General features: G+C 43.6%; 1 protein-coding gene across 4 annotated transcripts in view; it reads left to right on the plus strand.

Annotated features, from left to right (window-relative positions):
* DOCK9 (dedicator of cytokinesis 9) overlaps window positions 1–17,684 on the plus strand; it is a 1,074,749-nt gene that overhangs the window by 898,832 nt on the left and 158,233 nt on the right. For all 4 annotated transcript variants that reach the window (XM_033947591.1, XM_033947593.1, XM_033947592.1 and 1 more), the window contains exon 45: window positions 5,645–5,751. In XM_033947591.1, coding sequence (XP_033803482.1) covers window positions 5,645–5,751 — 107 coding nt within the window. The remainder of the gene's footprint in view (window positions 1–5,644; window positions 5,752–17,684) is intronic.

The raw sequence follows: 17,684 nt of genomic DNA on the forward strand, positions 1-17,684 counted from the left end.
TGCTATATACATTTCCCAAAGCTAGCATATTTCAGTCAATAAATTCCTTTTTTTACCTTTGTTATCTAGAGATTTATTTTTCCATCAAGTTGGTTTGTTTCTCTTTTTTCTGCTTACCTGTCTTCTGCCAATTCTTCTTCAACTTTGAGCAGTTGCTGTCCATTGGTTCCTCCTACCATGGTCCAGCATTTCTCTCTTACCTCCCTCCTAGTGTACAGCATCCTCACTCCCTTCTATCCTGGATCATTTGCCCTCTTTTTCCCCATCCCATTCCTGCACAGCATTTCTTCCTGTCTCCTCCATCCCCATGTGCAACATGTCTCTTTCTCTCTCCCACTGACTACCATCTATTTTTCTCATTCCCTCCCTTGCTGCAAAGGGAGTGGTGAAAGAAAGAGAGGGGAGGGGGATCCAGGGTGCGCATCTCCCACTCCCTCTACTTGCCACATCTAACATTTCTCCCTCTTTCATCTCTGAACCATGTGCAGCATCTTTCGCCCCATGCCCACCATTCTCCTTCTATCACCCCTTTCTGGCACATGCCACATCTATCTCTCCATCATTATGTCCAACATTCCTTCCTTTTGCATCCCCTTCAATTGGTCCCACTTTTCCCTCTCCACCACCGTATCTAACATTTCACCTTCTCATCCTTCTCTTCCCCATTCATCTCTACCTCACTCTTCTCCCTCCCTGTGCCCAAAAATTCTCCTCTTCTTCCTTTCCCCATGTGCACCATCTCTTTCCCTCTTACTCACACACTCATGCCCAACAATTCTCCCTTTCTATTCCCTCCCCACCTCAGCATCTCTTTCCTTCCCTCCTGTATCCCAAGTTATTTCCTCCTTCCTCCCTCCCTTCTTCCTTCCTTTGTCCCATGTTCATGTCCCCTCTCTCCCTTATTTATCCCAATGTGTTCACTTACTCCTTTCAGGGCCGTCCAGATGGGCTTCCTTATTCATACCTTCAGGCACACTTGATTCTTTGCAGGGCCGTGGGCAGTGGCTCCTGCACATGGCTGACAAGGAAGCCTTCCACATGTTGAGAACCACTGATCTACCCATTTGCCTTAATCCATAGAATTATTATGGTCCCATGCTTCTCAGGATCAGTAGAAAAATTTTAAGTTAGCTTTTGGGTGATAACCAGGGTAGCCAAGATTTAAATTATCTAATACTCCTTGTGAACATGGGTCTTTTAATATGTGCACTTTATTTTATTTACAGTAATATCAAGATTTCAATGCATGCATTCAGATTTATACTATCTGGTTTACTGTGCATGGTTATTTATCATTTTAATCATTGCCCCAGATATATTAGATGGATATGAACCCACCAGGACAGATAGGGAAAATGCTTGAGTAACTGATCGTAAACCGCTTAGATAACTTTGCTAGATAATATATAAATACCTAAAATAAATAAAATAATATAAGTACATTCTATTTTTTATTTTTGTAGAAGGATATTTTAAATCTATCTTTATTGTAATATGGTAAATGTATTTCAGCAACAAATATTATGGCTTTTCAGACAAAATATCAATAGTTCAGTGTGATGTCTTGATTTGACATTGCTAAACTTTTCCTTGTACCCAAAACATTAGTAGACTTTGAGTAATCAGATGATGTAATACGCTGGTAATATTTGGGGAAACAATAGCAGGAGGTAAAAATCTTAAATACTAAGTACAAATGAAATATAAATTAGTCTAAGGGTCCCAGATCAACAGCTTCAGTAAAGTGTATAACCATTTGGGAAAAAGTGGAAAGAGCCTATTGATTTGCTATGTGCCATAGCACAAATCAGACACAGAGCTTTTTATTATCCTATGGCAAAAACTTGATATTGCAGGCTTCAAGTTTCAAGTGAATTCATAAGTCTCAAATATAAGAGACTTACCTAAAGAATAAATCTTATAGTGCCAGTGCTGGTAAAGATCCAGAAAATTATTCTCTAGTATGGCCACTGTTCAAGGAATTTCTGATGCCGTTGTGGACATTAAGACTCAAATCTACAAAACATGTATAAGATCTTGAAAAGAATATCGCTGTTTTAAAGACCAATTTTATTATGCACTATTTACCGTATTTTTCACTCCTTAAGACGCACCTGACCATAAGACGCATCCTAGATTTAGAGGAGGAAAACAAGAAAAAAACATTCTGAACCAAATTCTCCCTGCCAGGCTCTGCATCCAACCCCACATTCCAGGCTCTGCACCCTGTTCCCCCCCTCCCCCCCCCCACTCTGGTGGTCTAGTGGTGGGCAGAGACAGGGCACAGATGTCAAGGCAGATGACTTTTTAAAATATGCAATGTCACCTCAGTAACAACTATAGAAAAATAGACAAATATAGTACAAAATATAGACAGCAGATATAAATTCTCAAAACTGACACATTTTGATCACTAAATTGAAAATAAAATCATTTTCCCTACCTTTGGTTGTCTGGTGATTTCTTTCTTTCTTTCTTTCCTTCCTTAGACCCAACAATTGTCCCTTCCTTCCTATGACCCCCCCCCCCCCCTCAATGCATTCCAGCCTTTGTCCTCTTCCTCCCCTCCCCCCCCCTGTTGTTCTGGTGATTTCTTTCTTTCCTTCCTGAGGTCCAACAATTGTCCCTTCTTCCCTCCTATGTTCCCCTCACTGCCTTCCAGCCTTTGTCCTCCCCTCCCCCCCAACTCAGGCCCAACAATTGTCCCTTCCTCCCTCCCTCCTATGTTCCCCTCACTGCTTTCCAGCCTTTGTCCTCTTCTGCCTCTCCCCAAGCCTGCCCACCCGCTGGATTTAATTACCTCCCGCTGCTGCTGCTGCTGCTGTGAGGACACGTCGACGAAGCGGGTCGAACTCATAAGCGTGGCACCTCAAGCCATGGCCTTGCTGCGGCCCGAGAGCAAGGGACAAGCTGGGAGCCGGCAGCGCTTCACTCCCTCCGAACAGAACAAATTGCTGGGAAGGGCCAGGTGGGTGCAGTGATTGCTCAGAAGCCTTACCCTTGATGTCAACTGGGACCTTCTGCGATGTCAGAATTGATGTCGAGGGTGATGCTTCTGGGCTGGCGGTGTGCAATTGCTGCACCCACCTGGCCTTTCCCTTCCTGTACTTATGGTGGCAGCAAGCAACCAGTAGCAGCGGCAGTGGGCGAGGGGTGGTCGGTGGTCTAAATAAGTAATGGATGGGTGGGTGGGGAGTTAGGTATTCGCTCTGTGGGATGCACCCTTTTTTCCACCCAAATTTTTGGGGACAAAAGTGAGTCTTATGGAGCGAAAAATACGGTAGGTATTTTAATTTTTTTATTTGTATTCTACATCAGGAGTGGGCAACCATGGGCCACGAAAACCAGAACCCGGTCAAGTTTTCTAGATTTGCACCAGATCTATTTGCATACAATGGAGACACTACATGCTAATCAATCTCATGCATATTCTACTATTATTTATCATTGCTATAATGCTGTACCTTACATTTAATAGACAATCCCTGCTCGACGGAACTTACAATCTAATCAAACAGGACAATTGGGGTAGGGAATTAGAGAGGGAGTAACAAAATAGACAAGGGTACTTTACAGGTGGGTTGGAGTTGGGCGTTAAAAGCAGCCTCACATCCTTGCAAGCAAAATCTCTTGCTCTCTGTTCCTATCTGCATTGTGGGTACTGCAAGAACCAAAAGAAATGTGTTTTAATATCTGGCTGATAAAATTGGTCAACACAATAAACCAATCAGAGGTAGAATGTGGGAACTAGAAGGCACTCTAAACAATCCTCCTATGGAAACTATTATTTGTACTTATAGGCACTCTAATTCCAATATTTAAACTAACAATAGTGCCACTTTCATTCAAAATACAATTTTATTAAGTTAAATATTCAATTCATGACCATATAACTACTTTGCCAATATAAATAAATATACATAAATAATCATAAAGTACTCAGTGCCACCACCAGGTCATTGCTAATGCAGTTCAGACCACGATAGTTTGGGAGCCATCATTGCACTTTATTGTTCCCTGCCTTCCATAAAGCATAGTGTGCAATGGCTTGCATGTTACTCACAAAAATCGCTGGTATTCCAATTACCTATATAGTTGTTTTAAAATGCTATCAGAAACATGTTTATAACTGTATTTATCTTGTTGTTCTTGTTGCCCTCCTGTCCAGCGTTTAACTATCATATATCATAAACTGCGTAAAATTAATCCATATAAAGTGCTTGTGTAGTATAGTGCTGTCCAGTGTCGTTTTAAAATAACATGTTACTACACAAGCACTTTATATGGATTAATTTTATGCAGTTTATGATATATGATAGTTAAACGTTGGACAGGAGGGCAACAAGATAAGTACAGTTCTAAACGTGTTTCTGACAGCATTTAAAACAACTATATAGGTAATTGGAATAAAAGCGATTTTTTTTTTTTTTTTTTTTTTAGTAACTATGCTTTATGGAAGGCAGGGAACAATAAAGTGCAATGATGGCTCCAAAACTATCGTGATCTGAACTGCATTAGCAATGACCTGGTGGTGGCACTGAGCACTTTATGATTATTTATGTATATTGGTAAAGTACCGTATTTGCCGGCGTATAAGACGACTGGGCGTATAAGACGACCCCCCAACTTTTACAGTTAAAATATAGAGTTTGTTATATACTCGCCATATAAGACTACCCCTTCTTCCGCACACCTTCTGCACAACAAATAAAACTTAAAAGAACATCAGAATTTATTTCAACAATTTTAATTAATTCACTAAAGCTGAATAGAACAATAAACCCATGGGAGCTGCCATGCTATTTGTTTTCTAAACTGTTAACCAAACTGAAACTGTCAATGATAGAAGGAAGATAACACATAGAGGGAGAGAGCAAGTGCCGGGCAAGTCCCTAGCAAGTTTGCTGGCATGACAGTTTCCCTTTAAAAGCCTTCAAAAGCCTCCTGTTCGCCCCCGCAACTTCCTTAAGGGCTAGACTCCACACACGGCCGCATGTGCGAGAGACGTAGTAAAGAGAAAAGGGGTGGGGCCAGAGCGCCGCTGCTTCCCGCTGCGCAGGATGAAGGAGCTGGCACCCTTGTCACACTGATGTCCCGCCATGGCCCCGCTGATGTCCCGGCAGGTTTACTAGTACCGTAAGCACCATAAGGAGGTAAGGAAGGAGATGTTAGGGCATGTAAAGTAAGGGCATGTAAACAGTACCCGGCGTATAAGACAACCCCCGACTTTGGGGAGGATTTTAAGGTACTGAAAAGTCATCTTATACGCCGGCAAATACGGTAGTTATTTGGTCATGAATTGAATATTTAACTTAAGAAAATTGTATTTTGAATGAAAGTGGCACTATTTTTAGTTTAAATATTAGAACTAGAAGGCACACCAGCAAGCAGAATGCTTCCTCCATTCCCCTACCTTGGCTCCATCCTACTATCAGCCTACACTGTCAGTGCTGATTGGTCTTGACCCTGCCTACCAGACTAGGTTTTATGCCAGAGCAGCAGGTATCTGGAAACTATCTTTTTTGTGTGTGTGTGTGTAAAACTGGTTATTTTATTTCTTAACTTGGAGCATGTTTGTAATATATATTGTGAAAGATAAAAATGTTGTGGTGGTGTTTTTCTAAATGTTTCCTTATTTCCTTAGGAATGTTTAGGCAAGGATGCACAACTTTTAGAGTAATCACACCCAATATAGATGAGGAGGCTTCGATGATGGAGGATGTTGGGATGCAGGATGTTCATTTTAATGAAGTGAGTTTCTAATGTACACTTGCCTCTCTGGTTCTTAGCCTATTTTCTTTATTAACCTGTCACTAGTATATAATATCTTTACCTTTTTACCTCTCCTTTCCAAACTCCTGTTTACATATTAAGAATAGGAGGTAGATGTTCCACAAGAAAACAAATTGTATTTATATATACTTTGTTGAACTGTATTGAGGATAGTTTTGTAAAAGCTATGGGGCTCATAATCGAAAGAGAAAAAGTCCAAAAACTGGCCTAAGTCAGCACTTGGACGAACATTTCTCAAAAACGTCCAAGCGCCGAAAATAAAAAATGGGTTTTGGACGTATTTCTAAACGACCTAGGCCTTCATAGTGCCGCTCAACGTCCAAAGCTAAACAGAGCGTTTCAGGAGGCATGTCGAGGGCGGGAGTTGGGCGGGACGTGGGCTGGCTTAGACTTAGTCATACAGCATGTATAACCGAAAGTTATACAGCCCAGGATCGGCTAAACTAAACTCACCAGATAAGCACTGCAAACACATAACACAGACCCCCACACACTACCCCAGTGATCACCAACCCCCCTCCCCCACCCCCATAAAAATTTTATTCACAGCTTTAAATTTCAGTCTCCAGATCATCATCACCTGGCCACCTGGCATAGGAAAGCCTAGTCGTTCAGCCCAGAGGCAGCTTAAGTCGTCTTGGGGGTGGGTTAGGGACCCATAGAGAGGAGGACCCATGCCCATAAGCCCCTGTAATCACTGCATTGATACTTAAACATGTGCACTGCCCTATACACCCCCCAAAACCCTTTTTTACTGGCATACAAGTGGCTCCTGCAGCCATAAGTTTCAAGTTTCAAGTTTATTTTTGACTTATTGAATCGCTTAATTTAATTTGCTAAGCGATTTACAGATAAAAAATAGATACATCAGATTAATTATAAAAGGATACATAAATTTAACACATTATCATACAAAATAATAAATAAAGTCATACAAACTAACAGACACATGGGGAAAGAAAGGGTAGAACTACAATCGTATATATAAAAGAAAACATAAATGGTAAAAATACAACAGGTAGGGGAGATAACGGGGAAATAAAAAGATAAGGGCTATTGGGGAGGTAGATAAGTGGGTCTAGGGGATTCTGGAGGTGGTTTGGGGAGCTCACCATCACCTATAAGGGAGCTGTAGTGAGGAGAAGCCATGGCACCCTTTTTGTGAAGTTCACAGCAGTGCCTTGTAAGGTACCCCACTATTTAGGTGCCATGTCTGGGTGTGCAGTCCATCACTTTGCAGACCCCTCCCACGTCCAACAGGGCTTGTTCTAGGTGTTTTGGACTTGGATGGAAAGTTGGATGGAAATGTGGTATAAAGATGGATGATTTAGCGGCTTGGACGATCAGATCGGCAGGACGTATAATTAGATGATTTTCGAAAGTCAAAAAAATTGGACCTATCTTTCGAAAATGTGTCTTAGGCTCTTTTTAACTTTGGACGACTTGCGAGATGGACATAAATGGACTTAGACGTCCCTTTCGATGATGCCCCTCCACTTATTCACATGGCATGGGTAAAGAGCTATTTAAAAATTGTCTACCCTGTTGTGTATGGGTAAAAGTGCACATGCTGTGTGATAGATCATATGTTTTATACATGCATTTAGCAGAGCTGTTCCAGAAGTGGAGTTAGGAAAGTGATTGCTACAGTACATATAAGATTTGTGCATTCTAAACTATGCACATTTTTAATTACAGATAGGCACAAATTGATAAGGGTATGTTTTCCACAGGCAATTTTAAAAGTAAAGATATGGGATATTGTCACTTTGGAAATGTTACTTATTTGCATTTATTTATCTACCTTGCTAAATTGCCCAAGGCTGGTACAAAATACAAGCTAATAGAGAATAATCAATTGGTACAAAGGTCACAGGTATGCAGTCAGTTCTAAAATTGCCCTTATAGGGAAGGTATAAATATGATAAACTTTTTCTCAAAAAGATTGCAAGGTAATGAACAGGAGCTATTAAAGCAATAATATCAATAAAACATGTCAGCTATGTAAACAAAGACATAATTTATAACTAAAAAACATACAAACACATGTTTGTTGTTCATTAAATAGTTACAACACCCAACTTGTGCACAGACTTAAGTAACTCAGGATCAGGGCGGGATTAATTCATTGAGGGCTCCTAGGCACACAAGGCAATTATTCTGAAAAGTGGAGAAAAGACCTCAGTGTAACGTTGTATCTATTCAAAAACAGATCCTCCGGACAAGACAGCTTCAAATAGAAATTTGAAGATGCAGACACATCCTTGGTCTAGAAAATCTCCACATCCTATATTTATTCTTTACTTGAGTAAAAATCTAGTATTGATAAGTAACATATAACTTCCCACAACTACAAATATCTTCTTAACAAAAACTCAAAACTAAGAAATAAATAGAAAACTTATGTGCTGCAGGAATCTCTTCTATATGGCATGTAAGTAGGGTACAAAGGTTGTCAAAGGGTCTGGATCTGTTCAAAATCAAGTAATATTCTCCAATGGATCCCCTTCAGCAAAATCCCCCGCTGAAGGGGGTCCGTTGGAGAAAATTACTTGATTTTGAACAGACCCAGACCCTTTGAGTCCTGCAGCAGATTCCTGCAGCAGATAAGTCTTCTTCCCGTCCATCTCTCCCTCCCTCCCAGCAGATTTTAGCATCTCTCTCTCTCCTCCTTTCCTCCCCAGATCTAGTATCTTTCTCCTTCCTCTTTTCCTCCTCCCAGGTCTGATATCTGTCTCCTCCCCTTCCACCTTGCTCTGGCATCTCTCTCCTCTCCATTCCTCTTGTTCTTCCCTGGTTTTCCTTCTCAATTTATTTTCTGCCTCTGTCTAAATTCTCTTACTATTCAGTCCTCAACTTCCCTCTTTTATTGTATCTACCTACAGCTTACCATCTCTTTCCCTTACCCCTTCCAGTATCTAACTTTATCATCTTCCCCCAATCCAGCATGTGCCCTTTTCTCTTTCTCCTCCCCAGTTCCTTCCAGGGTCTGTTCCCCTCTCACCCCACACTTCCATTCAATGTCTATCCCCCCTCTACCCCACACTTCCATTCAATGTCTATCCTCTCCCCCACACTTCCATTCAGCATCTGTCCTCCCTCCTCTCCCCCACACTTCCATTCAGCATCTGTCCTCCCTCTCCCCCACACTTCCATTCAGTGTCTGTCCTCCCCCCTCTCCCCCACACTTCCATTCAGCGTCTGTCCTCCCCCTTCTCCCCCACACTTCCATTCAGCATCTGTCCTCCCCCCTCTCCCCAACACTTCCATTCAGTGACTGCCCCCTTTCTTTCTCTTCCATATGGCATCTTCCCTCTTTCTATGTCCCTTGAATAAACTGTCCTGTGCCCCTTCTCTCATTTGCAAAGAGAATGACCCTTGGAAATCCACAGAGAAGAAAATCCAAGAGAAACCAAAGAAATACTGTGGAGTGACAATGTTCCTGAAATGTACTTTATTGAAGATTTGAAAGTTCCAAAAGTCAATGTAACAATCCACATAAAAACAGGATAATCGACACAAAAACCTGTTTTTATGTGGATTATTACGTTAACTTTTGGAATTTTCAAATCTTCAATAAAGTCCATTTCAGGAACATCATCACTCCACAGTGTTTCTTTGGCTTCCCTTCTCTCCTTTGTACTTGATTAATTTCAGCTTCACCCTCTCTCCATTTTTCTGTTTCCACCCCTTCCCCTATGCTCTGGCATCTCTCTCTTCTCCTTTCCTTCCTTCCTTCCTTCCTTCCCACTCAATCCCTTGGCCTGGCATCTCTCTACTCTCCTTCTCTTCTACCTATCCCCCTCAATGCTCTGGCATCTCCTCGCCTTCCTTTCTTTCCCTCCCTCCTTCCTTGCCTCTGGTCTGACATCTGTCTTCTTCCCTTCCCTCCCCCTCCATGGTCTGTTATCTCCTTTCCTTCCCCTCCCTCCCGTAGTCTTGGCATCTTTCTTTCTACTCCTCTCCCTTCCCTGGTCTTCCTTCTCCCTCCTTCCCTCTCTCTCCCCAATCGGGTGCAGCAGCATTTCTCCCCCCCCCCCCCCAAGCAGCGCAGCCTTCATAATTCGCTGCTCTTGCTGGCTTCAGGCCTTCCTCACTGCTGGAAACAGAACGTAGGTGGCACTCGGTAGAGAGGAAGGCCCAATGCCAGCAAGAACAGCCAATTGTGACTTGCCACTGCTGGAAGCTGTCGCTACGGGAGCAAATTGGCTGCTTCTAACATGTCTGCCTGCCAGCCCTGGAGCTCAAGGAGCTACTCATGATATGGAGCCTCCTCCCAAATTCTTTTCTTCCTTCTGGGCCCCCGACTGCCTGATGAAGTGAGGTCAGCTTCCCTTCCTTCCACTCCCTCGCTTCCATCACACCCGCTGTCCGTAAGCGAACTGAACCCAGGCTGCGGGGCTCTAACACTGTGCATGCCGACTTCCCTTCTCCGAAACAGGAAGTTATGTTATGAGGGAGAGGGAGGAGAAGGGAAGCCAACATGCGCAGTGTTAGAGCCCTGTGGCCTTGCTTCAGTTCGCTTACGGGCAGCAGGTGAAAGGGCAGCGAGGGGAGTGGAAGGAAGGGAAGCTCACCTCACTGCCCTAGGCCCCTGCAACTGTGGGGCCTAGGGCAGCTGCCCTGTTTGCTCCCTCCTAATGCCAGCTCCAGGGCCACCCCTGATGATTTTGGGTCCGAGACAGGTGCCTACTGGGCATATCCTTTAATCTAGCCCTGCTCAGGGTTTTGATGTGCTGGTTTCTTATCTGAGTCCATACAATTATCCCACTGTAGGAAGAGTACAGCATGAAAATGTGTACTAAAAAGCCTAAAGTATTAGGTACAAGCAACAATCAAATAAGAAAAGGAGAGCTATGGAAACAGTAAAGAAGCTAATAAGTTAATATTTTGAAAATTCTAGTTTATACTATAGCTGCTTCGATATGAATGGAGGATACAATATGTTGTTTGACACAATCATTTCTAAACTCTGTACCCAGATACTGTCTTAAGTAGTTGACATAGTACAAACAACATTCTCACATGCTAGGTTTATAGTTCTTTTTCTAGCTTATCTAAAGAACTGGCAGTGAATTTGTTGCTCAGTAATCTTGTCCTGTGGTGCTCATATATGTAATCTGATTGCTCAGCATGACTGTATCTCTCCAAGTCAAGATTCATCACTTCTTTGAAGAAACAAGCAAAGGTGCCAAGAAGCAAGCACCTGAGTGCTGGGAAAAATAAAATTGGATTCTATTTGTAATCTGGGTCAGGTTCTGTACTGGTATGCTGATAGTAACAAAGTAGCTCTGATGCATAGGCCAATCAGCCCTCAAATATTCTATAGAAATAATAAACAATAGTCATGAGCCTGAGAAAAAAAATAGCCTTGCAATTCTAGAGCTTTCATAAGCTTTCAACAAGTCTGAGAAGGAGACTAGCACCTAACAAGAACCTGGACCTAACATGGAATAAACGGTTGTTCTGTACTCCAAGGGGAACTGATTCTTGTAATATAAAAGAGAAGGGGCATCTTAGAACAGATAAACATTTGAGTACAGCCGCACATCAAGAAGATTTGAAATAATTCATTTGGCAAGTCCAAGAGAATTGTTTTGACTTCTGATTTTTTCCTAAGAAAATGCTAGTGGATCAAATTTTTCAAACCTGCCTTTTGCTTAGTCATGCTCAATAGTATGAAGGTAATAATAAAATCAGGTTTCTGCTGTTCTGGCCCTTGTAAAACCCCATCACTAATATAGCCATTAATTTCAACATGTTAAGATGAACTTAAAAACTGATACATAATGTTTCTGCACACTGAAGAGCGGAACCTGAGTGCGATCATATCTGATGATCTTAAAGTGGTCTTACAGGTAGAAGTGACAGCAAGCCAGAAAAATAAGTGTGGGACAGACTGAAGGACTATCAAGCTCAGTATCCTGTTTCCAACAGTGGTCAATCCAGGTTACAAGTACCTGGCAAGATCCTTTAAGATTACAAGAGATTTTCCAGTGCAGTAGGTCAGACATTCTAGACCAGTGGGTAGTGTCCCCATGGCCGCGTGCCATCTGCAGTCCAGTTCAGATTTTTCTCTGTGCCTTTTCTGTACTTCACTGAGCTCCTTAGTTCCATCTAAAGTTTGTTCCTTCTGCATGCATGCATGCAGAAGTGTGTTCATTCTGCTCTCCACATTTTATTTTATTAAGTGGTTCAAACACTCTGGATCATGTTTTGAGTTCATCTTTATGACCATTTGTTTGACTTGACTTATTCTATACAGCAGGGTGCTCCCGCTGCTATGGCCTAGATTTCCAGATGAATCTGTGAGGCCATTTCATCTGCGTACATACTTTCTGGGAAACAGTCTCCTGTTTCCTTCCAGGCGCATTCTTCTAGATGTGTGGCTTCTTCATGGGCCAATGCTAGAGCTGTCTCTTCTGAGGAGATTTGCATGGTGGCAATGATTTCTTCTATGCACCTGTTTGTCCTGTTTTGCAAAGTGCATGTGGCAGTGAGCAGTACTCTGTCTTTGGGGTCCTCAGTTTTGAGGGTCAGCGCAGTAAGCCCGTCCTAGCTTTTTGGGAATTGCTTTTGTATGTCCCACTGGTCTAAAATGTCTCACCTATTGCACTGGAAAAAGAGCTTATGTACTTACCCTGGTGAGCTCTTTTCCAGTAGATAGGTGAGACATTCTAGATTCCCATCCTGTCCTTCCTGCGTATGACTATTATCTCAGTTTGTTTTATGTGTCTCCAAGTTGTACCTTGGATAACCATCAACTCTTGGGGTCTGGGGAGTATACTGTATCTATGTTCTTCTTTTAGGCAGGAGTAGTTTCTGAGCTCCCTTGAGGTTTTGCTAGCTGTTTGCAGCTGATATTTTCATGTTAGTCCTTTGAGCAGAACAGTTATTTATGACCTTGATTAGTCTGGGTTACTGCTGCCCGATTCAGGAAAAAAAATATCGATTCGATTCAGCCTATTGAATTGGTTTTTCGATTTGTTTCGATTTTCCTGCCCAATTGGGTGTTTATTTTTCAAACATCCCGGTGGGTTTATTTTATAGCCTCTTCACCCCCTTTGCCTTCTCCTAACCACACTGGTGCTGTGATGTAAACAAAATAAACAAAAAAGACTTTTCCTCTCTCTGTTAAATCCTAGCTCACATTTGCAGTCTAACACCAGCTCTGGCAGGATACACATTTCAAATCTGACATATTGTAATCAGAAAACAGAAAATGAAATTAGTTTTTCTACCTTTTGTTATCTGATAATTATTCAAATCTTGTTGGTCCCAGGCTCTGGTTGTCTTCTGATAACTTGCTTGCCAGGGTCTCCTTTCTTCTTTCTCTGTGCTAACCATCCATCTGCCATCCCTGTCCTCCCCTTCTGTTTCCCTTCCCTCCCCAGGAAGTCTGGCATCTTTCCTTTTTTTTGTCTCCACAGATCCACCTTTTCTTAACTACCCTTTCATCCAGCATCTATCCCCCCTTCCCCACCACCCCACGGTCCATCATCTCTCCCTTTCTGTAACTTTCATCCCTAAATCCCATGGTCCATCAGACCCATTATTTCTTCCCCCCCAAAGTCCGGCATATGCATGTCTCTTTGAACCCCCCTTCCCTCCCTCCTTCCGTGTACTGAAGGCCTGTCCCCCCCTTAAAGATCTGCATCCCACCCCTGAAGGCCTGTCCCCCCTTTGAAGGCCTGCATCCCCCCAAAGGCCTGCCTGCCTGTCCCTTCACTTGAAGGTCTGTCCCCCCCAGAAGGCCCGCACCTCCCCCTGAAGACTAGTCCCCCCCCTTGAAGGCCTGCATCCCACCCCTGAAGGCCTGCCTACATCCCACCCCCAATGGCCTGCCTACATCCCACCCCCAAAGGCCTGCCTATCCCCCTTAAAAGACTGCATCCCCCCAAAGGCCTGTCCCCCCCCCCCTTGAAGGCCTGCATCCCACCCCCAAAGGCCTGCCTGTCCCCCTTAAAGGCCTCTCCTCCCCTGGAAGGCCTATCTCCCCCCCTGGAAGGCCTGCACCCCCCCCCAAAGGCCTGCCCCCCCTGAAGGCCTGCATCCCCCCCCGAAGGTCTGTCCCCCCCCTTGAAGGCCTGTCTCCCCCCCCGAAGGCCTGTCTCCCCCCCTTGAAGGCCTGTCCTCCCCTGAAGGCCTGCCCGCCCCACCCTGAGGGACTGCTCGCCCCACCCTTACCCTAAAGGACTGTTCACCCCCCCCTGGCCTCTCCGCACCGGCGTTTACCTTAACAAAGCAGCCTGCAGCAAGATCGCGATGCCAGAGGAGGGGTGGGACCACGGCGGAGGAAACAGCTCCGAAGCAGTGCAAAGATCGCTGGCATCACGATCTTGCTGTAGGCTGCTTCGTTAAGGTAAACGCCGGTGCGGGGAGGCCAGGGGGGGAAGCGAGATGCTGGGGAGGCCAGAGGGGGAAGCAAGATGCCGGGGGGGTGGGGGGAAGCAAAATGCCGGGGGGAGCGAGATGGCGGGGGGGGGGGAAGCCGGACGCTACGGGGAGGAATCGGACAGCAGCACTAACCGGCTGAGGCTTCCCCCTCGCCTTCTAAAGCAGGTGCGGCAGCGGCCGGCCAGTAAGAACAGCGCTGCCGCTCCTGCTTTAGGGGGTGAGGGGGGAGGGTCATTCGAATCTGGAAGTCGATTTTTTTTGTTTCGAATCGATTCACCCGAAGTGAATCGGTGAACCGATTCGAATCGTGAATCAGGCAGCACTAGTCTGGGTGTCTCTACTTCACATTGATTTGGTGGCCCTTGGTGTTTGGGTGGAACTAAGGAGCTCAGTGAAGTACAGAAGAGGCACAGAGAAAAATCTGAAGTGGATTCCTTCTGTGGATGGCACATGGCCATGGGGACATTAACCACTGGTCTAGAATGTCTCACCTGTTTACTGAAAAAGAGCTTAGCAGTGTAAGTACATAATCACTTTTTATACTTTTATCACATTTTTGGCAATGAATTCTAGAGCATAATTATACATTAAGGAAAGAAATATTTTCTCCAGTTTTACTTAGTTGCTTCATTGTATATCCCCTATTCTTTGAATTTTAGGAAAGTGTGCTTAAGCAAGTCGCATCTATGTGTTCAATCAACTCACTATTTTATAGACCTCTATCATATCTCACATCAGCCATCTCTTCTCCAAGCTGAACAATGGCTAGAAGGAAAAAAGGAGTCGATAGTGCCTCTGTATAGGTCTCTGATGGGCCCTCATTTGGATCTTTGTAACATAGTTTATCTGCAGCTTGCATATATCCTTGGCTGGACACCATGAGAAGATGAGAAGGGGAAAATGCTTTCCCCCCCCCCCCCCCCGCCTACACACACACACACACACTCTTGATGATGCACTGTCAGAGGGGTAGAGGAGATAGATGTATGAGTATTTTTGGCTCCTGGGTGTGTGCATGCAAAGGTACATCTTCCTTTGCCAACTCCAGCATCGGGGGAATTGAGACCAATGCTGGACAGACTTCTGCCTGTATCCTGCAAATGGCAAAAGACCAGTAAAGCTTTGTCAACTTCATTGTTGTAGATCACTTTAGTGTCACATGCTGCAAGTGAAGGTGCTGTGTAGCTCAGTGGAGAGGGGAAGACATCTTGACTGGTAAGTTTGAAGACTGTCAGCAATACTTTAGAGTCTTGGGTGTAATCATATATCTTCCCAACATGTTTGGCATTGTGGAGTTTAAACTGGGACTCACGGAGTGATAGGCATGGCTGTGGACACCTTGCTGGGAAGACTGGATGGACTGTGTAGGTTTTTATCTGCCATTATTTTCTGTGTTACTCTGTTCAAGACTGCAAGACAGGGATATGCAGGTGATCCTGCTTTTAGTGATACAGTACTAGGAGTGCATGTGGGTGCACCCTGTTCCATGATTGCAGAACCAAGGGAGAGAGGTAGGAGTGCGAAGAGAGGAGAATAAGAAAATGAAAGGAAGAAGAAAATGAAGAAGGAGCAAGTATGAATGGCAGGAAAGAGACAGAGTAGGGGATCAAATAGGTGAAATGAGAGGAGAGTATATTAGTGAGGTGTTTAGTGGAAAAGAATGTGCCACACAAACCCATCATCCACAAACCTTCTGCTCCTCCAGACAACAGATAAACTCTGTTCCTTGTCTCCCTCCTTCCCAGTATTTGAAATGAATGAAAGATCAGATGTATTTCCCCTTATTCTATGCTACTTAGGGCCAAGTGTCCCCCTTGAAGAAGAGTTTGCTATCTGGTCCTCTTCCTGGTTTTAAATGCCTTCTAAAGCCCTTCAGGTGAAAATATTGAAGACCCATGCTCTTGTTAATGGTGGGATGTTTCATGATAGCATTTCTTGGTGCTCAAACCACAGCCTCAGGTTGCAAAAGTTTCAAAATGTTAGCTGCTTCTATCATTACAATACTACTAATCCTGAAGGACATCTTTTTGCTGCTTCTATTCCTTGGAGACAGATTTGTCTTTTTAGTCCCAAAGTGCAAAGATCTTGTTGGTATCATAGATAGGAACATGATAATAATAACAGTTTATATACCGCAATACCATTAAGTTCTATGCGGTTTACAAAAGATTAGTGGAGTGCAAGTTGAGTTGACGTACAAGTTGAGTTAGACCGTAGAAAACTTTAAAACAGAGGCAGGCGAACTTAAACTTTACACGAGCTTCCATCGGCAGCCAGTGTAGCTGTTTGAAGTATGGCGTCACGTGATCGAACTTCTTTAGACCGAAGATTAGTCTGACCGCAGTGTTTTGCATTAGTTGTAATCGTCGCATATTCTTTTGGGGGATTGCTAAGTAGGCAATGTTACAGTAGTCGAGTTGACTTAATACGAGGGATTGTACCAAGATTCTGAAGGCAGAGTTATCAAAGTATGCTTTAATGGATTTAAGTTTCCAGAGGGTGAAAAAACTCTTTTTGATTAGGGAGTCCACCTGATCTTTCATGGTGAGGCATTGGTCCAGAGTTACACCCAGTATTTTAATGGTGGGCTGTATGGGGTAGTTATGTTTGTTGATGTCTAGTGGGGTTTTGGTGTCAAGAGGGCGCGGTGAAGCGACAAAGAATTTTGTCTTCTCAGTATTGAGCTTGAGTTTGAAGTCTGTCATCCAATGTTCCATCAAGTTTATGGCTTCTGATGCTTTTGGAATTGTTTCCGAGATGGAGTTGGCAAATGGGATAATAATTGTGAAGTCATCAGCGTAACTGAATAATTTTATCCCCAGCTGGGTTAATTGAACGCTCAGTGAGGTCATGTAGATATTGAAAAAGCAGAGGGGATAGTGGGGACCCTTGCGGAACGCCGGATGAGATGATGGCAGATAAAGGCCAAATGGCCCATCTAGTCTGCATATCCGCCTTTGATAACTCTTGATAGTGTTCTGCAGCTAAAGATTTTCAGAAGATTCTGTGAGATGTCCAGCTCCATGATAAGTCCATCATTCATATACAACATGGAACCAATGTGGGATCCTAAGCCCCAGGCTCAGAGATGCTTCTCTATTTAGAGGCAAGTCTGGCATGAGTTTCTCCAGCTCATCCAGGGATTCTATCCAGGCTTTGCCATTTGACAAATTGATCAATAAGGCCTACTGTTTAGAGAAGACACCAGGCCATTTTTTTTCACCTCACAAAGAAAAAACATCAAACATTTAGTATTTGCCATTTCCTCTACTAAAGTTTAAGGTTTCTTTGTTTCTTCAGTCATCAGAGTCTTCAGTTTTTTGCTCAGGCAACCAGAATCTGAGAATCTGAATAATTGAATATACTTAACAGTTAATAGCCCTTGGTATATATGATCGAGTGATTTTTTTGAAACTGGTAATATTTTTCTGTTCCTTTGTAGCCAGGATTTGGGATCTGATGTCATCCTTCATTTCCAGTTACTCAGGGATGTT

The sequence above is a fragment of the Geotrypetes seraphini genome, chromosome 6 (assembly GCF_902459505.1).
Source record: "Geotrypetes seraphini chromosome 6, aGeoSer1.1, whole genome shotgun sequence".
Taxonomy (NCBI): domain Eukaryota; kingdom Metazoa; phylum Chordata; class Amphibia; order Gymnophiona; family Dermophiidae; genus Geotrypetes; species Geotrypetes seraphini.